Source organism: Mya arenaria, chromosome 15 (assembly GCF_026914265.1).
Source record: "Mya arenaria isolate MELC-2E11 chromosome 15, ASM2691426v1".
In the NCBI taxonomy this organism is placed as follows: Eukaryota; Metazoa; Mollusca; class Bivalvia; order Myida; family Myidae; genus Mya; species Mya arenaria.
This window is the reverse complement of record NC_069136.1, coordinates 14,403,168-14,427,056: the sequence shown is the minus strand read 5'-3', so window position 1 is coordinate 14,427,056 and position 23,889 is coordinate 14,403,168. Positions and strand designations below refer to the sequence as shown.

At 34.9% G+C, this 23,889-nt stretch overlaps 1 protein-coding gene across 1 annotated transcript in view; it reads right to left on the bottom strand.

Moving 5' to 3' along the window:
• The window catches only part of LOC128219546 (uncharacterized), a 79,132-nt gene that overhangs the window by 19,760 nt on the left and 35,483 nt on the right, over positions 1-23,889 (bottom strand). Inside the window, exons 54-89 of the mRNA XM_052927366.1 lie at positions 23,121-23,256; positions 22,541-22,675; positions 22,170-22,292; positions 21,417-21,548; positions 20,918-21,064; positions 20,077-20,193; positions 19,733-19,822; positions 19,073-19,192; positions 18,528-18,656; positions 18,000-18,119; positions 17,528-17,698; positions 16,878-17,078; positions 16,350-16,529; positions 15,685-15,807; positions 15,032-15,163; positions 14,751-14,867; positions 14,254-14,454; positions 13,671-13,835; positions 12,973-13,177; positions 12,719-12,839; positions 11,578-11,667; positions 10,828-11,241; positions 10,397-10,494; positions 8,382-8,451; positions 7,938-8,117; positions 7,393-7,589; positions 6,739-7,098; positions 6,346-6,487; positions 5,927-6,010; positions 5,262-5,426; positions 4,742-4,948; positions 4,332-4,420; positions 3,257-3,320; positions 1,568-1,750; positions 1,129-1,376; positions 557-872 (exon numbers count right to left, since the gene is read on the bottom strand). Coding sequence (XP_052783326.1) covers positions 557-872; positions 1,129-1,376; positions 1,568-1,750; positions 3,257-3,320; positions 4,332-4,420; positions 4,742-4,948; positions 5,262-5,426; positions 5,927-6,010; positions 6,346-6,487; positions 6,739-7,098; positions 7,393-7,589; positions 7,938-8,117; positions 8,382-8,451; positions 10,397-10,494; positions 10,828-11,241; positions 11,578-11,667; positions 12,719-12,839; positions 12,973-13,177; positions 13,671-13,835; positions 14,254-14,454; positions 14,751-14,867; positions 15,032-15,163; positions 15,685-15,807; positions 16,350-16,529; positions 16,878-17,078; positions 17,528-17,698; positions 18,000-18,119; positions 18,528-18,656; positions 19,073-19,192; positions 19,733-19,822; positions 20,077-20,193; positions 20,918-21,064; positions 21,417-21,548; positions 22,170-22,292; positions 22,541-22,675; positions 23,121-23,256 — 5,772 coding nt within the window. The remainder of the gene's footprint in view (positions 1-556; positions 873-1,128; positions 1,377-1,567; positions 1,751-3,256; positions 3,321-4,331; positions 4,421-4,741; positions 4,949-5,261; positions 5,427-5,926; positions 6,011-6,345; positions 6,488-6,738; positions 7,099-7,392; positions 7,590-7,937; positions 8,118-8,381; positions 8,452-10,396; positions 10,495-10,827; positions 11,242-11,577; positions 11,668-12,718; positions 12,840-12,972; positions 13,178-13,670; positions 13,836-14,253; positions 14,455-14,750; positions 14,868-15,031; positions 15,164-15,684; positions 15,808-16,349; positions 16,530-16,877; positions 17,079-17,527; positions 17,699-17,999; positions 18,120-18,527; positions 18,657-19,072; positions 19,193-19,732; positions 19,823-20,076; positions 20,194-20,917; positions 21,065-21,416; positions 21,549-22,169; positions 22,293-22,540; positions 22,676-23,120; positions 23,257-23,889) is intronic.

Here is a 23,889-nt window from a genome sequence, read left to right as displayed (position 1 = left end):
TTTTTGGATTGAAATCACGTTCGCAAAGAATGTATCAATTAAAGAAAACTAATAATATTAACTAGGTTTTCGACCTCATGAGGTTGAAAAGTAGGTCCTTTAAAGTATGTTTTTAGTTAAAAAACGGTAATACACTTCACACTGCTATTGATCTATCAACGTTTTTTTTTAAACAAATACACCTTTGAAATGATTAGTGTTTTGAATTAATATATATATCATCTAATATACAATAATGTTACAACGTAGGCTAAGCTTTTAACATAACGAATCACCAAAGTATACATGCATTTAACTAATGCATAATCAACATACTCATCAACGCACATAACTTATTCACAACGCATAAACGCATATCACAGGTGCACCGTCAACGTTTGAACGTATAAAACAAATGCATCATCAACGCATAAACGAATCAACGAGTTTTATTGATCATTGCACAAACACGTCTGCCAATAGCTGCAGAGCCTGTTTCTCTTACTTTCAGACCGTTATTTAATGCTGTCAAAATAATGGTTAACAATATACATCTTTCGCTCATTAAAGTAATTACCCGCACTCGGACCGTTCCGCGCTTTGTTCGCATGTGTTTTAAATCATCTAGGCGTTGTCTGATGTCATGCACATCGTATACAGCGTTGTGGTCTTCCATATCAAGTGATCGGCGCTGTCTTCCATTCTGTTTGGCTACTTGGTTTCCAGGTCTTGTTGCGTACGCATCACCTATGCATATCCGGTCCTCTTTAGGGTTACAAAGTGGCAGTCTCTCGCCATTGATGAGTGGACAAACACAGAAGTTCTCGCCATTGGAGTATGACTCCAATGTGTCAACATAATCTATGTTTAACAAGGACTCTTCCTCATGTGCCCTATAAAATTATACAAAAATTTAACATACATGTTTAGATTTAATTGATATTTGTAAGTGATTTGTTTGAACTACCACTACCATAACCACTACCTCCACTCCTACAACTACTACTACTAATTCTACGTGTATTATACTTGAACATGAACACAGAAACAAGAATGTGAGAGTGGTACGGTAGTATATAATTCGGCACCTCAACAAGGATGTCGTTTTTTCGAGCCAGAAGGAGAATTACAATTATTCAATTAACTTACTGCCATGATCCTGCAAACGCGTCTGGGTCGCCTCCCCAAACCCACCACCACCAGTTTTGGCTTTCTAATGGTGTTTTGATACCATCCCTGTGCAGGAAATCGTCCATATAGTCGCCGTTAAACGTGCCGCACAGTCCGCCCGACTCTTCCATATCGTTCGGTGAGGGGAAAACGAATACATTCATGGTAGACCACCACTCGCTCACGTAATATGTTACCTCAACGATTGTTCCGTATGGCAAGTAGAACTGACATAGACAACGTTGAAATAGTCACAAAGTTACACAAACGGTTCGACAAAAAATAAGCGTGATATGACAGTGTAACTATGAACTCAAAAGCAATAAAAAAAAACAATAACTCTAAACGATATTTAAAAATAATGATTAAATAATTATAATCACTGTCATTTGTTATATTCATTGCCAATAGCAGGTACCCTGTTCATGTAGCCGGGCATGTAATACACATCAAGGACGTCGTCGTCTTCACTGATCCACTCAATGAGATGTGTCCCGTTGCAGTGACCTACTGTGTAAACGTCTCTGCCCACGCGGACAGTGGTTGCACAGGTGCAACTCCGAGTGGAACCAGGCCAGCATTCTTGGGTCGTTATCTGTACCTGTGGAATTTAATAAGAATACCGCTAAATCCGATGTAAGACGATGTTGTCGGCGATGTACCTACCATTGTTGTTAATGAACACTCTCAATCAAATCGAGTTTTATTTTTATATTTTGGATGTATTTGGGTTTCCAAAAGATTTTTCCATAATAAGGTACGTATTTACAGTTATTTTTTATGTTGTCAATTTTTGGTACCAATAATCGATTATATAAAGCTTATAATATAAGCACTGGAGTTAAATGTAACAAAAATATGAAATGTCAAATTTTCCGTGATGTTTCGAGGTCTGAAACAATGTTCTGTTCACCGACAGTTTTTTTTTTTCGTTAAAATTTTATTATAGTTTAACATTTCCTTTTTAAAGTTTCCGTTTTTAAAAATGCAGATACTGGAATATATCCTTCCTTAAAATACTTTCTAAATAAGGCATAATCCAAAAATAATAATTATTTGATCTTTGAGCATTCCAGAATGAAATCGTAATAGGTTTGAATAGTCATCTTTACTGTAACAAGGCCATATAATAATATCAATGTCCTTGAAAATTGCTTGTACTCAAAATAATACTGTCCATAAAGGCAAAGTTGTAAATACAAACATTACTGATTGTTCTTCAAACGTTAAATCTAATGTAAATATATTCACTAAAATATGATTTTATCGCATAAGCTCTATGCATTGAAAATATAAGAGACACAATTATCTTTAACTTTTTTTAACTTTGAATACTTCTTATTTACCTTTCACTGATAGCTAAACATGTCGTCACAAATACCTTCGTTCAACAGTATCCGATATAACTCAATCCACCATCGACACATAAATGTATATAACGCAATGCATGGTCAACGCATAAATGGATACAATTAAATCCACCATTGACGCATAAATGGATATACAAATGTAACTCAATGCGCCATCGACGCATACACGGATATAACATGAATGTGTTCTTTCGCTTGAACTCTTGTGTGAAGTAAAAAATGGATTTCCATACGGATACATTTTAGCTTTGCCTGAATATCAGGCATGTCCAAATCTTTTGATCTACTTATCTGGGGTAGGAAGGAATATGTTTTTTATTCCTCCATGATGATTAAACACACAACTATTATACATTATAAAGATAACAGAGTACATTCATATATCATTTACTCAACAATGATAAATATTACCGTGATAAGCACCAAGTGTATAAATAATTATAAGTAATAAATAATAATTATTTTAGCACAAGACTAAAACGATTTGTCATTATGTCGACTACCGCAAATACCATAGGACAACCGATATGACATTCAAATACATAAAATCATATAGGTAATAAAGACAGCCTATGAAGGTGTCGTTAATACACAGTAAAACTTATCTAGTCCGAAACATAAATAACTAGTAAAGCACAGTAAATTAATAAATCAAAATATCACATTTATATGTGATTCAAAATATTTTACATTTATTTTCATGCCGCTAATGGGACTTGACGATACATGCTACGTACCATCGTCTTGTATCTGTCGTTCACGTAGAGGATGGAGTCTCCAAGCTGCTGGTTGCTATAATACCTGTCAAGTACAATAACATTTTGCTGAAAGAAGTTTAACTTTATCAATCAATTTATTGCGATACGGAACAGCAGCGATAAAAATCGTTACGCTCGGGCATCCACGTCCATTGTTCTACTTTATGAATCTGAATGCATCATAATCTCCTTGGTTACGATAAACGTTGTGATAAGATTCATATACTCATTCCTTAAAACAATATTAGGAGTAGGATTGCAGAAAATATCCATATTAATGTCTCCTTGTTGAAGGTTATGATCAGATTTCGAAAACGAATACTCAGTAGCTCTATATATGTAAGGAAAAATCGTTTTTATTGTAGAATTATTGTTTCGTAAAATTAAATTTACTTTTTTGAATTCTAATTTGAAGTAATGTATATTATGATGGTAATCTTTTTAATCCGGAAGTAAAGTATATTATGATGGTAATCTTTTTAATCCACTCTCATACACAGTCTTGAAAGCTTTTTCTTATTACATGTACTAATATTTGCTTAAGTATTATTTTTATCTCATCTTAAAATTATAGTTAATATACATATATTGACCATTTTAACATATTGTTGTCAATTTCCAAATACGCGATAATACAATAGGCGGAAAATAATTTAACAATAAACAACCTCATTATATACGAATAAAGTGCTGGTGACCTCTAATATACTAATTTGCACTTATACATGGAACGAGAGTGATTAATACCATCTTATTCGTATAAACGAAAACTACATTTCAACTGGCAGACTACATTTGAAACTTTTTCCATCGAGCTTCAGTTTTTAACAATTAACCAGGCGATTCTTTAAATTAAGTTTGTTAGAACAATTTCAACAACTGTAACAACTGGATACATGGCGCCACGATCGTCTTATTCGATCTGCGCAGTAATAAAATAAAGAGGGACGTCTTAACAACATGTTATGGTATGTAAATGGAACACCAGTTATTTTAAAGACAAATATAGAATATTAAAAATATATATAAAGCTATAGCTTTTTAAAATACTTACACGCCATCGAACGTCCGAAAATATGGATCGCTTGTGACATAACAGTAGTTTCCTTTCCAGTAATCCCTCTCAACATCGCGGATAAATACCTAGCATTAAAATGGTATACTGTCTGTATTATACATGTATTTAATATGTATATTCTCAAATAGATAAAAGGAGAAGATATGTCTAAATAATTCACACTATTAAGGCATTGGCCGTTTTGAATGGGAGTACGGCAGAGTATTTATCCATCCCGGTCAAACTGTAGTTTATCCGTTGTTTCTGCATACCAAGAACAATGTCAAAAACTAATTTGGCTTTGCAACAATACACATTATTTGTAAATCTAATGTTTATTTGATCTTTTGTGTTTTAGGTTTGATGGCCTTTAAGCAAAATCAATGCTTTGGCATATTTTATCTTACATGTACAGTCTGTTCTATAGTACAGTCATCCCAAAATGAATCAATGGACCCGCTCATTGACGTCATCAGCGTAAGTGAAAATGCGTCCTTAAGCGAATACTTGTTGTTTTTTATCGTTGTTAGAGCCAGTTCCCGGGCACCGTTAAATGTATTCAGCTCACTCGGATCTCTTATGCCGTCAATGATGTCACCACATGTTTGCATGTGCTGGAAGAAGATGTTTTGTAGATAAGGTATGAAGTCTAATCAGTATAAACTACTAGCATGCTTTTATACAATGTATTTAAAAAAAACCCGCAATTTGCCATGTCTTCAACTGTATTTCTCTTTCAGAATGTGAAACGGTGGGCGATAATAAGTCTTGTGGAAGCAGTAGCATATCATGTCTTAACACACTTTCGCTCTTCAAAATATTAAAAGAAAACTTATGAAGCGGATTTCTAACGTCGTGACAGAGATCCTTTCTGTTCGTCAATAGAGATCATTGCATAGGAGATTGAGCATATACGTGTATATGTACCTTGATAGCGAGAGTTGAGTCAGAGCAGTCATAGCTATCATCCTCGTCGACGACTTTGATTTCCAGATGGCACGGCTTTCCATCTTCACAGAGCAGAGGCAGGTTCACGATGACATCAAGGATAGTGTGCGCTCCACGAGGGATAGAGATGTGGCTCTCTGGTACCTTAACAATGTTATGAATCATATGTATGTATGTTAACGTCTGAATCAATTTATATCATAGTTAATTTATTACACACACTTTAATTTTAAGTTCATGATATATCACAATTATATCCTGATTTTAAACAATTGTCCGTCGGGCACAAACTGGTAAAAGGTGTATATGAGGGTACTGGTTTTGTCAGACACGGAAGTTACTATACGAATGTGCCTTTTCTATTTCAGGCATTTAACTGACGTAGTATGCATCCCTCGGTTATCATTCCTACAACCATTAAACCATAAGACATGAATTGATTTTGAATAATTGAACCATGGACGATTTAGGCTAATAACATTCTGAAAGAGTGATCCTGTTGAAGTATCCAAATTATGACAACAAAAATCTCTGGTTGATTGTGACTGTTCAAAAGACTGCAGAGGCAAGTACACTGCTGTGGACCACTCTTTACAATAATTAATTTAATCATTTAAAGTCAAACTTGACACACTTATACTTACTGTAAATATTTCGAAGGGTTCGCTAAATGAATCAGGCAGGACTTCTACTTCGTTCAAGTTATGAACGCTTACGGCACATCGTAACTAGTGTATAACAAATTAGAAAATTGAAATATTGTTATAAATAAATTGCCATAACAATGAGAGCAAATGTTATACTAGTATCTCTTAAAATAACAAAATTGAAATACATGTACGTAAATTAAACCACACATGATGTCTATCATATTCAAACGTTAAGCGCAAATTAACTGAAAATCAGTCATCCACTTTCAAAGAAAAAGTGCACATGATCAAGTGGAATTATTTATGATTTACTATTGCTAGAGATAATATATAATTAAACATGTAGTATTTCAACGTGTGTATACAATAATACATTTATGTTGTTTTATTTATCTACGTTGTTTAAACACTACCTTTCGATTGATGATGCATGAACTGCCGGAGGCTTTTAAACTATTGTAAGCATCTGTCAGAGTTTCCATAGAGACTGTGTTGTGTCCGGTGGTTGTCAGCGATTGCAAACTATTCTCGTGTAACTTCAATGTATCGGCATACCTTTAATGATTCAATTTTGTGTTTGTTGTACAAGTAATTTTAAGGATAGAATCGAGTGTTTTCATCAATATTCACTTTAAATTGCATGTGATTTCAAATAAAACTAGCATCATCACAGTTTATCATAGCGCGCTCTTTATATAATTGCAAGTGTAAACTTCGAAGTCAACACTCTATAACGGTAATACAAATGACATTGCATTGTAATTACACGTAGATAGTTAATATTATGGATGTATTAAGTGTCTCACCATGAAATTGTGTACGTAAATCCTTCTTGTCCCTCAAACTCACAAATAGCCATTCGTGTCATCTTTTTGGACTGACTCTCCTGATATGCAAACGTCAATGTGACATTCTCAATAGCAAAGTCTGGGATAACCGTGCCTGTCCAAACCTCACCAGTGTGATTAACTGAACGACTGCTTGCTTTACTACATTTTGTTGCCCCTGAAAATTCTACATACACAGGGCCATATGTACCATTGACAGTTTCACCTGTATCTATAAGGTCGCCTGATGTAGGACATCCACAGTCATATAAAACCTCTTCATAGGCATACGGAGTTGGTGAAAGGTTCGGTTCTAGCAAACTGTCTCCAACGGGGACTCTGTTAAAAGACAGTTAATCGTGTAGTTATTCATAATAAAAACTTTAATTATTATTCATAAATGACTAGCTCAGTTTGTCTAATTTGAGATATCATAGGTTATTAGATCAATTAAAAAAACGAAAGAGCTCAAAATAATTATTTTGCGAGATGTAATATTCAAATACAAATATGTACGATATATTATTTTACTGTAACATATAATCAAGGCTTTTGTACCGTTTATCAGTGTTGAAATGTTTCCTGGGGAGATAACCAGCTATTCTACTTAAATATTAGCATTGAATGACATACCTCCAGCTGTTCAGAAACCCCTCACTGTTTAACATAAGTCCTCCTGTGCTTCTCCTAAACGTTTCATCCTCAAATGCACATATTCCATCCAAGTCGACGAATGCCTCCTCACTGTGCACTTGTGATACATTTGCAAACAGAGACTTAGAAGTGTAGTTTTTATCTACCATACCTTCCATGCCGTTTAGAACACGAACCTGTACAATAAGAGGCCAACGATTAGAAATACAGAACAACTTAACCTAGGGTATGAAGGCTCTGGACAAAATGATCTTTATTAAAAAAGAACCAGTACAATAATTTATTTTATGGAAGGAAAAGATTTACAGATTAGATGAATCTACCACAGCAGTTCGGTCTGGCAAATGATATTATAGGAAAGAAGCACGTCTAATAATGTCGAAGTCAACGTAACATGTCAATGACCCCAAGACATACCCATAGGAAAAAAATCAGAGAAGTTAGAGTCAAGTGAGACTTTGTCGCATGAGTAGATTGACGGATATAAAATTATGTGTAAACTATATGAAAGAAGTAAAACACACTAAGCCTGAATCCGTATAGCTCAGCTCAGGGATATCGGGGTATGTGGCCCATAGAAAACCTTCTCGTGTTACTCCCGAGCATGTGTCAACAGTGTAGACGCGATTTCCATCCCGGAACGTGAAGGCACATACACAGACACCATTGTCAGATGTTGAGCAGACTTCCGTCTTTATTTGAACCTTATATAACAATTTAAACTTAAGACTGAATAATTATTTACAATAACTCATATAAGTTTGCTTTCAAATAAATAACAATTGTGCTTTGTGGCTTTTGTTAAAGGTTTCAAAAGTTGCGCTATTGACATAAATTGTTTTACATATCTTGTGGCTGAAAAACTATTGGGCATTTTATTATATCTATTGACTGTTAACAAATGCAAGTAGAAAATATATTTTGCGCTAATATACAGTGGTATACAACATTTCAATTGTTCACTTTACCTCCATCGGGTATGCCAGGCTCCGTACTAAAAGAATTTCTCCGACAATGTCTATTGGTATTTCCCAAGAGCTAGAAAATAAAAAATGGTCCCTGGTATTTACATCTTAATCATTCCAATAATTATATTAATTATCATAATATAATCATCACAGTATTAACGCACATAAAACAATACCCTTTAACCCAGTTGCTCAGATAATTATAAGCAAAATGCTAATTCATCATACCAGTGAAGCTAAGCAATTGTTTAAGGTAAATCGGGATTGGATTTGAAAAAGGTGTTGGTGAATAATATTATAGGAAACAAACTTAAAAGGAGAAAAACAATTAGAAAAAAATGTCCGTGAACAATTAATTAAAATGGGCCGGTTGCCAAAAAAGGGTCGGTCGTGAAACCGGAAACAGCGCTAGATACATCCCCACTAAAACACATAATACACTTAAAGTGAAGTCATTGAAATTAACTTTATAGGGTCATAGTATATGCTCCCCCCCCAACCCCATGGTATCAGAAATTCACTAAAGTATACAAAAAGAAATGTTTACACTATGGCTATGTCAACAATTGTACAGTTGGATTTGACAATGTATCAGCAAGATCATATCAACTATGAAGTGATTAAATGTCCCGGGTTATTATGGCATCATATATTAACCTGTTTCCGATTTATTAAAATTGTCATTTTTTTAGATTTGTCCATCTACTAAAATGATTTTTTCTAAGTAATTTCAAGGCGCCTACTGCGCCCAGGGGTCTAAAAAAAATGAAATCTATCTTTCAGACATCACGCAAGGGAAGTATTATACAGTAATTCCATGGTTATTAGGTTAAAAAAAGAATTTGTTCCGAGGTGAACTGAATGACATCTTAATTTTTGTCTAAAGCCAATACAATAGGCCGAGGGCAACAGTTCAGAATGTCAACCCACACATTACCCCCCAAAGTATAACATAACTATTTAATTTAAAAACTGCTTTAGTACCATATTCAAATTTATGTTGAACATGGGCTATACTCATTTAAAAAAAACCTTAAAAATGCTGTCTAAAATAATTGGAAATTCCTAATACGTCATAGCGCGAGAGCGAAACAGTTCATACTTTTGCCCGGCGATAGTTTAATTGAATACGAGAATAATATGCATATCGCATGGCTTCCAATATAACATGAGAATAATACTGTTACCAGAGGCAAAGCACAGCTGCGATAAAAAAAACCCAGATGACATGGAGGGTAAGCGAACATGTACATGGAAGTTACAGATCTATAGCACTTTTTAAAACGAAAACGCTTTCCTACTTAAACTGAATAAACCAAAATTATTCCGTGAAGAACATAAAATATTGCTTCCATTGAGGGAAACAGTGCATCTTGTCAATCCGAGGCAACAATGTCGATCGAGGCTTTAAATATTATTTTGGTCATAACGAACAAACCTTTTTAGATATGGTTTTAGTATTTTACTTAAGTTACAGAGCCTAAAATATATATACAAATATAATAATAAGATGTTATGTAACAACGAAGTCCAAAGGACGGCTTCATCCGCGCCGTTGTTTTAAGAACATTTTGTTTTTCTCTTAACCTGACTGGTGCGTTGAATCTGATTAAAATTCAGATTATATGTAGTGAAGGTTAGATCATTGGTTGTTTTGGCTTAAAAAGAAGGAATGTGTACTCTGACCTTTAAATGTCTCGTGTAACCTTGAGTTTTGAGGTATGGACCCGGGTCAAGGTCACTGCACATCATCTCAACGAGGACAAAACTTTACAATGTTAATCCATCAATGCATAAGTAAATTATAGCGCGTACTCGACCATGTGTACTCTGACCTTTAAAGTTTGCCCCTGACACTTAAAGTATGCACCCGGTTTAAGGTAACTGCACATCGTCTCAACGAAGACAGTGTACCAAAGTTATATGGTAATTGCGAGCATGTGCACTCTGACTTTAAAATGTCTCGTATTCCAAGTAGTCTTTATGGTATTTAAAGTATGTTTGTAATGGCTTACGTGTCTCCCTTTACTTTTGTCAGCACTGGTATGTTGTCCTGATGGTTCCATGTTACTTGGCAGAAGGTTCCAACGTCAGTTGAATTATCAAATGAAATCTGAAATTATTACAGAATATTAAACCACCTACATGTTAAACTGCGGTTTAAATCTGTTTTACTGTATTCTATTATCAATTTCTAAGTTTACTAAGTGAAAATGAATGAATCTACAATTATAAGCTGCATACCGATACAATATATCCTAACAAGATCGACTAACGGATTTTTGAAGTTAACAACAGTACTTGTTTCTACCAAGGACATTGTCTCATGAGTGATGTTTTAAGCTGTAAGCCTTCGTCACAATCAAGCAAAATATCTTTTAAAAATAAACACGGTAACGAAGCCTAATTTTGTGTGAGCTGAATATTGTTGAGCACAAAATCTTACTGTAGTAGGAGGTATCGTGTATCCATCCCACAGCGCATGTCCAGTGGCAGCAGGGCAATAGGCCTCTAAAAATCTATCAGATAAATCATATTCTCCATCTTCAAAAATATGCTTGTGAGCCTTTGTATTCATTACGCCGTAAGTTGCATCATATGCGTATCCGCTACGATAAGATTCAATAAAACCATTCCAGGAAGAATAGTGTGCCAGACCAGTTATTGTCAATCCAATAAGTGTTGTTCCGCAGAGATGGTGATCATCTGCTCCAGGCGTCGTAGAACCTGTACAGTTTATGCCTTCTAATTGCCAGTGTACTTCGCAAGTGAACGCTAGATCGTATGGGTCTAGACAGCCAATAGGTGTCTCCGACACACCTTCTATCAGAAGGCCGGCACTTGGCACTGGCAGGAATCGCTGAATTTAGAACATTAAATGCATAGTTCCATTTGCACAAAGGTTATACCAATGGATAACTATCCAATATTTTGAACTATACAAACTCAAATCTATCAACATAATATGCTTAACGTCTATTACAAACAAATCACGGTAGTTCTCATGAAACACTTGAACAGCTATCCATGACATTTTCAGTCCATACCCGGTGCGTAAATATGGGTGTAAATATATTTACAGATCTTTATAGTTCGACGATTATAAGAATTAGCCTTACAAGAATAGAAAAAACGATCTCGGACTTCAATCAATAATTTCTTATTTCTGTGGTACCAGGTGTTGGAATACACTTACCGACTTTACGCCAGTTGTTAATTTATCACTGGTTATTGGAGGTGATCTTTCTCCGAAAACGCTTTCAGACCATTCATAAGAACACTGAACCTGTAAACATATTTAAGAAATGCTGCCATATGTTTTATTTAAAGAAACATGAAAAACACCTTCACTAAAAGGATTTATATGTTAACCAAGCATGTTGATAGAGTGCAAAGCTACAGACTTAAAACAAGCTTGCAATCACCATTTCAATAACATTCTTCATTTCGTTTTGGTAGCCCTTTATTCTTACGTGTTGAATTTGACATGGGACTTTCTCATGACTTTAATAATCGACAAATTTATATTGAATAACAAGAATTATGCGACCTAACATTACGCGTATTGGAGACTAGCTCAACCTGAAATAGAACGGAATTTGCTTGTTTAGGGTGCGAAAGAAATTGATTGGATTTTACAACCATGTGCTTTTATTTATAGACGAACTGTAATCCCTTTATTTTCAATTTAATGTTTAAGTTTAAGTGACACGCAGAGTAATGTTAAATCGATGTACATGTATCGCAGTTTTGGAGCGTTCATCACTGTTGAACTGTATTCAGTACTAATTTAATATAAAATGGATAACCGTTATATTGACCTTTGGGTGTCTTGGAGATATTTCTTCTAGTAAACATCGTTACCTTTCAACTACTTACATCAAGATAATTTATGACTTTGCTTAGTCTCCACAACAAGAAATTCAAAATTAACCGATGTGTGATGCCGTCAATTTTGACGACAACGCCAACAGGTAAATCCTTATCAGTCTTCTAAGTGTTGCATGCAATACAACCAGCTGTTGATGTCATATGTATCATACCTTTAATACTAACCGAATGTAAAAATTCATTATATAAGCTTGATGTGTTTCTTGTTGCATTTGTATTAGCGCAATGTAGATAAAAGCCATTTTTGTATTTTATAGCTAACAATCCTCAAACAAGTATTATGCTATAAATTGCATATCACATTCCGAGTCATTCAAATGCGAAATGTAACAAAAATGAACCGCCAAAGATTTATTTTCTCAATCTTAGAAGAAACTCGTTCCGTAAATACTGTATTGAATTATTAATATTACTCATGTAATATCCACTATTTTTTCGATACTTACGTCAAATCCTACAACATTTTGTTGACACTCCTGCATGACAACTGATTCTAGCAAGTTGCTTGCACGAATATCCGATCTTGGCAATGGACCGTACGTCACACATTCTATATCGTTGATGTACCTGGCATTTGATAAACATGTGTAAGAAAAACGAAAAAAATAGGATATTCTCAAAAAATAATACTTAACAACAACAAGCAGAAATAAAGAGTAAATAATCAATATGCAAGAAAAGAGCACTTTGAACATATTACCAGTGGATAGTATAGTAAAATCCATCATTCAAGAAGTAGAATTCATCGTAACATGTGGAACAAGGATAGTAAGAATGCTCGGTGTCTAGAGCATGGCATCTGAAGACTATTTGTGGCTGATCGGAGCTGTCGTAAGTAAGGTCTTGTTCGATGTCCGCCCATCGTCCAGTTGAGTTTTTGCTCGGGTTAGATGACACATCATGATCTGAAATGACGTCATCGTGTAACAATGAGACAGTGGATAACAATGCGGGGCAACAGTTCACAGTGTTGCCCTTTGAAGTTTAATATGTATTTGTATGTTAAATTGAATGTGTGAGTAATTATAAAACAAATATTATACTGTATATTGTTTTAATGTGTAGTAATGTTTTATTTGCAATGTTTTGCCTATCGATTAGGACGCCAATTGCAAACCTGGAAATATTTTCTTGCCAATGTTCAATAAAGACGTTTGAACCATTTTGAAAAGGGTCAAACCAAATATATCGCAAAAACAAGCCTTTAAACCAATACCTACACAACGATAACTTTGTATACACTGTATTACTGACAAATGTATATATAGTATACATTGTATGCACTTACAGACAAATATTATCTGGACTTACTAAGTCCGGTGGCAAAGAAGATTTTACCTAAGCAAATGCATCATTATTACACTATTAGGTTAAGAATCAAGATCGAATATTGCATACGTAAACTAAATCCGGAAAATGCAAGAGGAACGTCAAAGAGGCCGATTTGGTTGTTCATTCCGCACTTCCTGAGAGTGACCGGAAACTGCTCCGTTATGCCGCTGCCTCCTCCTATTTGAAAGTATGTTTCGATGCTCTCTCCATCGTTCAATGATGGAACTGAATCTGTTAAAACCAAACATAATTAGTTGTGATGTTTTTGAAGTGCTATTTAGTTGAATAGGCTAAACATAACAAACAGTCGGTAAGTAAAGGGTGATATCGAAAATACTGTTTGTATAATTTTACAAACAGTATTACAGTTTGAAATCTGAATACAAATTAACAGAGTTCACTCTTTTAATTCTATACAAACATAATTATACAGCACAATAAAAATATTCAATTAATTGACGATAGTTTAATCTTGTTAGCACCTTTATACATTTATAAACGAAGCATGACGTCAGAATGCTCTCTACCTTAAGTCAGCGCGCTTGGTTTAAATTAATATCGTGCATTAAAATAGGGGAATATTTAACCACTTTTAAGCGAAACAAAGTAAACATTACAATGTTAGAATAAATATTTATTAGAAGCTAACCTGTAAGGAACATTGGCCACTTTGTTCCGCAAACATCACTTTGTGTTATAAACGCGGACGATATCCTATTTTGACCGATGTTGTACCATTCTGCGTTCAGTAAATCATCATTGATCATTGGCTCATTATAAGACAGTTCGTACTGGCTAGACCGCCTACGCATATCCGGTAGATCGGGTATGTCCTCTGCGCAATCAGGATCTACAGTCCAAAACGAAATTGTTACTTGTTGTAAAACTACATGACTTCTTCATTTACCTTTATTCATACATCTATGTAATGTTATGCAGACGTTTGTGTGCATCTATCGGGGATCAATCTTAAGAAGCACAACTTCGTCGGTTTCGGTTGTAATTCTACTAAGTCACAATTATTTCAATGATATCTGAAGCATCTTATCATCAATGCGAAACAACCCCATTTTAGTTGAACAAGCTGCTTTGAAAATGATGCATTAATGAACAAGGTCAGGGAAATGAATGGTAAAGTATACATACTTGAAAAACACTGTCCATTGTGCTCCGTTGTTCCAGTAACGCATGAACAGCTGTTGTTGTCACACACAGCCCCTTCCATTGGACAGTCAACAACCCCAGCGCAATATTGTGCGAGGACTGTAATCATACACCTTTGTTAAACTTTGAACTATTTTTTTTAATTAAAATCAGTTGCAGGTTATTTTACGTAACACATTCTAGACAATTAGAGGAAAATTGAACAATTATACCGACACTCCTAAATAAAAAAGTGTACCATTTTTAATTTAACATACTCTTACCGGGTGTACACAGGTCATTCTCGTGGTCTTCAATAAATCCGTTAATGCATGTACATGCTTCAACTTCCAGATTGCAATGAGCATGATCAACAACAGAGCAGACTTCGTCAGATGTACAGTATGAACCAAGGTCTGAAATATATGGTAGATTTGTGCAATCGATATGACTATGGCGATATAAAGTACTTTAACGTGAACAGTATAATTTATTGAAATGATATACAATGGAATCTACACGGACATGAACAGAAGCCAGATATGTTACGATAACACTGTTTATGGGCTTAATGTTCATTGCCTAACATACACTTAACAAGAGACGCACGCTGAAACAATACCAATAGCATATATTTTAAAACATCTGTATTAATGAATGCTGGTAAATACAAACTTTAATGAAAGGTCGGTGTAAAACCTTATCGAACAGATGCTTATAATTACAATATGAGTGATGAAATTATTGTTTTAGATAATATATGAAGTTAACTGGTGATGTTTAAAAAAGACCTTTAAGCAGAAGGCTTGACTCATTTGTGGCAAAACATAAAAATGAAATTGGTAAGTTAGGTGTATTATTTGCTTGTTCTCGTTTACATAAGCGAGAACTTGAACAATACTTTTTAACAAGAAAAGAAAAGGAAAGAAACACATACAATTGGTACACTGTCCTGATTTTTCGTAGCCCTTTTCACAGGAGCAAATGGCTTGTGAATTGCTGTAGTCACAGAATGCTCCTGGTACCTCACAAGGATACGAATTGCAGGAGAGTCCAATTTCTGATGTATAAGAAGGAGAGATACTTTCACATAACACTCTTGTTCTTGCTGTATTTATTTTAGTGAACCGATATCATATCGTGCTTTTAGATAGCACTAAGCCCACAGACTGATTATTTTTCATAAATCATAGCAATACATTAACAAATAAGCTATGTACCAGTATTGCAAACATTTTAAATTAAGAATATTGATGAAGAAAGGCCGGAAACAACAGTATAACACATAACCAACACACGGAAAAAACTCGTAAATCGATTTATCAATATTATCAGGCATTACGCAAAAATATGATTAGATAAGAATAAAACCAAATTATCCTGAATGCCACGATGTTGTACAGGATATTTCATACAATTTGCGGTGCCATCTTTTAAGGATAAGGAAAGTTTGACATGAGGAAAGAGTGACATTATATTTTTAACCTACGCCATATTTACTCTATAAAAACAGTTTGCAGAAACACCTACATGCTTGCTATGGCGTTAAACATCACTATATCATGGCAATGTATTTGCGTTTGTTTTATATGCAGAACTTACGTGGAGTACAGATGTATTCAGACTGTCCGTTACTGTCATACCACCAGTAATAGTAATTATTATTCTGCCGTCCGCTAACTTCCACAAAGTATTGACTACATTTGCACTGCGATATGTCACACTGGTATCCATTGCCCAATGGTCCACAGTCAGTATCAACTGTACACCCTTTGTCGTGTACTGCAACAATAGTAATGGTGAAATAGTAAACGCCAATCTTTCAATATAATTCTTTATATTTAAAATCTTGGTCGACATCTTGCGGCCAAACTTATGTAAGATTAGATCAGATGGGGATGTATTGTTGTAAGTAAAGCTAAAATGATTATTAATTAAAACATATTTTGTTCTGAAATAAAAATAATTTTATTTAGCCGTTGCCTATTGGATTAACTTCACTCATTAAGTGGTATATTATTTATAATATTTATTGAAGCAATACTTAAACATATTTCGATTGGTATATACTATTAAACAACATAAAGAGTCATTTTGAAAATGAATAATTGGAATCAAACAGACACTTACGCGCGATACAGTCAGTGCCGTCAGCATTTTTGATGTAACCACGAGAACACTGACACGTGTCGAACACATCACAGTAGAAGGCGCTATGGTAATGTTTAAAGTACTGCGCGTAATAATGACCCCAGCTGTAGTAGTGGTAGGAATAGCTCCAATGACTGGCATTTCCACAGGCTTTCAATTCATCACATTGGGAACCCAATACTGTGAATGTTAATCAACATATTGATAGAAACGAAGATCATTATAAAAATAAATACTGTATTCTTAACCACTTATTATATAAGAAAAAGTTCACTACAGGAGGACATCAAAATATTAAAAACAGTTGCTGCATGAATTCAAGCCATGTCAAAAAGTTACAATCGGTGTTATGTTTTTTTCTTCAACAACAATTCAGTTTTTCTCTTAATGGCTAATGCTTATTTATCATGCAATGATTTGATTCAGCACATTTGTTGTCAAACGTTTATTTTGTTAAAGGCACACATTTACTTACATAAACATAACAATACAATGGATTTTTTGGTAATGTTGATACATATCACATCTTGTTACAACTACTTGATTGAACTAATTCAAGTGTTATCTCATAAACTCGGAAATATAATTACTAACCAGTGTAAAAATTGTAGTGCTTTTCGATCACTTACCTTGTTTACATGCCCTGGCATACGGTGCATATCCCGGTCTGCACACACAGACACCGGAGTACTCCGGGTCATTCCATCCGAAAAACTGGTCGTCGTAGTACGCGTAGCTAGAACATTCCAAACCCTCCATGGCGGAACAGTCATAATCCTCATTACACCCAGCCAGAAACACTTGTAAATAAAAAAAAAAATATATATTCATCACATTCTGGATAAATAAATGATAAATAATAACTTGATTATTATTTTTGTTTAGTAAATATGTTTCCTAAATATAACACAATAAATGTCATCATGTTATATCTTTGGAGAAAGAAACAGGAATCTCTGACTATATGTATTACACATCTTTAGAATGCAATTTCATTAGTAACAATTATAGAAAGAGACTGACAAAAACACTTCGATAAGTCTGAAAACTCCAAACATGCTGGAATTTGAACAATCTAAGCATATTACAGTACGTCCACACCTGTTATGCAAGCGCCATCTCTGAGCACAAATCCCGCGCTGCATTCACATTGGCCATCGGAACACGTTGTATTAGAGTCCTTCCCACATTGAGTAGTTGAGCTACATGGTTGGTCGACATCTGAAAAGAAATAAAATAGAGTTTGATATTAACAGCTTATACTAATTTATTAAGGACCTTTACACTAATATAAACCACTCGGAGTACGTCGTATGTTAGAAACTAGTCAATTTGTGCGGGCAAAACCAACATAGACTTAGTTTGACTCGATCTTTTGGCTGAGAGTCTGATACCTAAACCAGTGAATCAAACTCACCCTCTTAGCAGTGGTAACTAATATACATTGATGTGTGGCGAACGTTATGCAAGTCGATACTATATCCATATTAAAACTCAATACTTATAATGGATGTTTTGACACCATTACCAGCTAATGTGTAAAAACCTAAATGATGAACACCAGTTGATCAAAGCTCATTTGATTGGATAGGAAACAATTAGGAACCGAATTCAAACCACTTTACTCACATGATTTACATAGCCCGTTTTCGTCCTCGACCCATTTATCAGAGTCGCATACGCATTTATTGTCACTACAAACATATCTCCCCTTCTTGGAGTGACAGTCGGTATCATCCAAACACGCCCTGTCTTTCACTGTGAAACAATAACAAATAAAGGTAACATGACATATAAAAAAACATAGGAGAGATAGTTGAAAGATATTTGTTGTATAAATATATCCATGTTTGATCACCATTTCTTACCGATATTGATATCGATGTTTTATCCTTTACATTATCCTTCTAAGGCATAACATTCTGTTCTTGTTTGTTAACTGATATCAAAATATATGATGCATTATTTAGAAATAGAATAATTAAAATATTGTATTTTGCTTTAACTAGATAATCGTACGACCATTTAAAAACATTGCTCGAGAGATTTAACATATCAAATGATATCGCTTCAGGTCAAATATGAAAATAATTGCCAGTCAAGCCGTAAAAGGAGCCAAAGTGTTAGTTAGGCAAGGAAAGTGTTCCGAGTCGAATGTTTCGGCATTAACAAACCTGGTGAACAGTCTCCGTTCCAAATAGAGTACCCATCAACACAACCACAGTAGCCTTTGTCCACATCGCATTCCGAGTTGTCCAGCTTACATTCACGTTGGTCAGTGGCCGAACATAAATCTAGTGTTTATGAAAATAATTGTTAAAAACTAATTGATATAGTGGGTTGAATGCGTAAACTCATTTATGGAATATGTTTATTTCTCAAATCACGAATTGATTTACAGATTACAATGTAGGATTGAGCAAAGAGTACTGATGCATGTAGCAAAGTCAATATCTGAAAGGATATGACGTAAGAATGGTGGCGGCACTAGTTATGTAAAAGATAGCCTCAAAAAAGGAATGCTTTCTTGGTTAATTTGAAGATGCGAGTTTACCGTTGACCTTGCACGGGTAATGTAAAGCGTTCATTTCAACGGATATCACATGTAACCTGCACAAAAAAACACAATATGAGTTTACGTAAAACTAAAACCTAGGTTACATGTCCACCTGTCTGCGGTTGTGTTTTAAAACGTCGACTTTTGTAGCATTAGCCACTCTTCCCTTGCAAAATCACACCAAAAGGACGCTCACATCATAAGGAGTATCAAACCATCAATTCCAATTTGTTTAAAACAAGCATTCTCATATCAAAGCCATCATCTTGATACTTACGAGGCTCACAAAATCCTGATTCGGCATTACAGTACAGCAGCTTAGACATGCAAGATGCATCCCCGTCTTCTGAGGAGGCATTGCAGGAACCTGTCGTATAAACAAAACTAAATGGAATAGGGGATATGATGTCAAATGAGACAGAAGAGGCAATACAATTATATCCCTCTTCTAAAATAAAATTTATTTCAGAATGATGAATATATACAGACATATAATGAATTTCAAAGGAACAAACAATTACAGTGAAACATTAACAATCGAATAAAAGAAAACATTAATACAGCTTTAAGCAATACGACACTAATGTAAACACCAAACTCAATAAAGTGATAAAAACTTACGGGTAACGCATTGCCAGTACCAATCGTCACAGACGGTATACCAGAGGCTCGCCGAACATTGATCATCATCCTGGTAGCACCACTGCTGCGAGTTATACGGATCCGGTTTTGTTATCACTGAAATTAAGATAATGTTAGTTTGTGTCATTGGTATTCTTTACATAAACATCTGACTTAAGTTATATAACGACTCAATACTTAAATGTCGATCGGTAAAAATGTCTTGAAATATCAATTAAACCTGACCTGAAAACATGACGGCCATACATAACGCTCTTTGATCTAGCACCTGATCTTTGAAGATTTGCATGACATTTGCATGACACATCTTTCGAAAGACCACAAGCGAAAATGTCATGCCAAGAAACTTAAGCCAAAATATGATGTTTCAGACAGGAGTAAGTTTTTTTTAATTAATTTCCTATATTTAGTGAACGGGGTGGGGTCTTAACAGGGTTTTTTCTTACATGGCGATATAAGAACATGGCTGTGAAACTATCTCAATAAAATTAGTCAATTGATTACTGAAAATTAGTTTACACGTGTGGCGTTGTTGGAAAACCAATGCTTCCCTTGGCGGCCATTCTTTTCTTTTCTGAACGAGGCAGGATCACTCACGACAAATGAATCTATGTTAAACCTGTTTTGTTGCCATGGGATGCCAGGATTATGTTTTCATTTCGATAATTTTTTAAAACGATACCACACAAGGTTATTACACAAAGGGTATTTAAAGTAAGGTTATGGTGAAATAAGCAAAACAACCAAGAATGACAAAAATATTCAGACGATGACGGACCACAGCCAATTCACATTGAGCTCGAAGTAATTTAAAACTTACCTCCAGTAGATACACATTGTCGATTTTCGTTTTCGGCATATCCAAATTTGCATTCGCAGAGGGAGTTTGTCCCTGTCTCCTGATCATAACATCCAGCGTTTGATACGAGAGAGCATCCATCGTCATCTACGCAAGTGTCGCCGAGACCTTGATAAAATTAAACAGATAAGTAGTGTCACCTCCAATTAGAAAAACGCGTCATTGTTATTTTTTTTATAACCATTAAAAGAAATATCATCAGATATTATAACATGGCATCAAAGATGTTGGATTATTGAATAAAAAATTAAAACTAAGTTATCTTTGTAGGTTAATAATGTACACTCAAAACATTCTGAGGAAAATGATTATTAGCAAACATAAACTAACATCAACAATAAAGTAGTCTTGGTACAGAAACTGTGAGAGAAACACTGTCGACGACCACTAGATTTTTAGATTTTACAATACAATATTTTTTTTTAATGATCGGAAGCTTTTATGTATTAAAGATGTCTACCCTTAGGGAAGCAGCCTTCTCCAATTGTATGGTATAGCTCTCCACACACACACCGATTCGGATGGTCTGTTCCGCAGTATGAACCTTCTATACTACTGCACTCATCGTCTCCGTTGCAGTTACTACCAACCACTGAAAAATGATACAGGTAAAAGTCGGTACTGTTGTCAATTTGAGAATGTGCCTCTGGTGGATCTTAGAAAAGAATTATGATTCGAGGATAGAAATATGTAAAAAAAATACCTCACGAACGCTAAGAATAATAAGGATGGGGTTAAAAGTTCTAACATACTCACAAAATTATCAGAGGAAGTCATATAACGGTGTATGGAGCTTTACTACCGATAGGACAAAATAGTATGCTGCCGAGTTGCGCTTTAAATGAACTACAAATCAGGTTCATCTAACATAACAAAATTAATATTACTTACTGCACCAACTACCCGAGTTATTCAAATTATACATACCGAGCGTAATGCGAAATTTCAAAATGATTCATACGATAAAATGTTATAAACTACCCTGTTTGTACCATTGTTGTGATATTTCCAAACCAACGACAAGCATAACGTTCTGTATACGACTGCGGGTTTTCAAAGAAATTAACTTAATAAATTCATTATACTATCAGAAGCCTGCAGACATCACTGAACACTGTGTGCAGGTTTATCCAGGTGCTTGTTTTCTTTTCTTTAACATAGAAACAAACCGTTGGTACAATAGAGTTATTGAGCCAAAAGGCCTGAAACGTACCTTTGCCGACGCACGCCCCATTCCCGCGGTTAACATGTGCTGTTATCTTGCACGCACATGCTCCATTTCTGCATTCACCATTTGCAATTTGGCCGCAGACCGAGTCATATTCATCATAACAGGCTGTGTGAATAAATCATTCACATCTTTTAGCACATACACAACTAAAGAACTATAAAGGGTCCAGAGTATATTTACTTCGTATTCTCTTATTGTATTTTTTTTTATGGATTCTTAGTGGAAAATGTAAATATATACATGACGCATACGACTTATTTAGCACACATACATAAGCACTCAGAATAACAGATATATTTTATCAACACAAAACTCTGTTAACTGCAAAGAAAGTTTAACAAAACGATTCATACTAATAGCTGCACATTCAGTGGCAACACCCGTATGCGTCTCGAAACACGTGCAGACTTTTGTGACGTCATCGCAGTAAGCCCCTCCCGTGACACTGTCACAATGGTTCTCGCCAGGAACACAAAAGTCGCCAGGAACTGATAGTACACAACGTACACAGTGTTCGATTTCATGTAAAACGAAATAAGCTTCACATATTACAACTACGTAATTGTCGAGAGACAATCAATCCAATATAAGTTTTTTACTGTGCAAATTTATTTATTTTGTCAGTTTACACCAACTGAACTGATTGCGCAATACCATCAAGCGTCATAATACATACATGTGGCCCGATTGTTCAGAACTTTGTTAAACTCAACAACGCTGTTTACATGGAGATTGTTATATTTTTAAGAATAACAGTTCTGTAAATTTCTGATACATTAAAGTTTTACAGTTAACACAATTGATTCAATAATTTAAAACTGCAGATCACAAGAGTGTCCCGTGAAACAGTCAATGTATTAATTGTTTGAAAGTTAACAGCGATGCAGTTAACAACATTAACTTAAAAGCTATCTGACCAAGCGGTTGTCTGACCTCTGTCCAGAGTAAGGTCTTTCAGCCAGCGGTACGGATCTAGGGCTGGGTAGCAAACCGTGGTGTTGTCTTCTGTATTCATGTCATTCGCAAAGTAACAGTTACCGTCGATTACACAGAATCCGAGGTCAGTGCTCTATTATATAAAATTTTATTGATTTAATACTTGTAATTGTTGTGATCAAATGTATTCAAAAGCTATCACTTTTGCCGGTTCAACTCAACAATTTCATTTGCTATTATATAACATTTGTGAAATAATTAACAACAAACTTAAAGAAGTTCAGTTTTCAAATATAACACTACAACTCGTCGATGATATGTTTGTACGCCTGCAATGGGCTTGCTTATGAATATATTTTCTGAACTCAAATTATAAAATGGTGTATAATATGACGACTCATAACAGTTCCTTTTTATACATTTAACGTTTATATCAGATACACGTACTATCCCTTCCAAAAACGTAGGTTTAGAGAATGCATGCTAATTAAATAAATTGCCAATCGGAACACCTCGGCCATTTTCCATCACAACCAACCTCGGATATGTGCCGGTGTATCAGTAGAAGTAGTTCGTTAAATTAATAATGATTCTATTTATAGGTTGTAGTGTTTCAACGTTTAACTTGAATGATGAAGTTCGAATTGCTTTACAGTAAATTAATGCAAGGAAAGTCCTTTGATTAAAAATCGAAATTGTAAACACTAGCGATCTATTTGCAATGTAGTTAAATGTAACAAACGCTGACATTGTAAACCGTCCATAA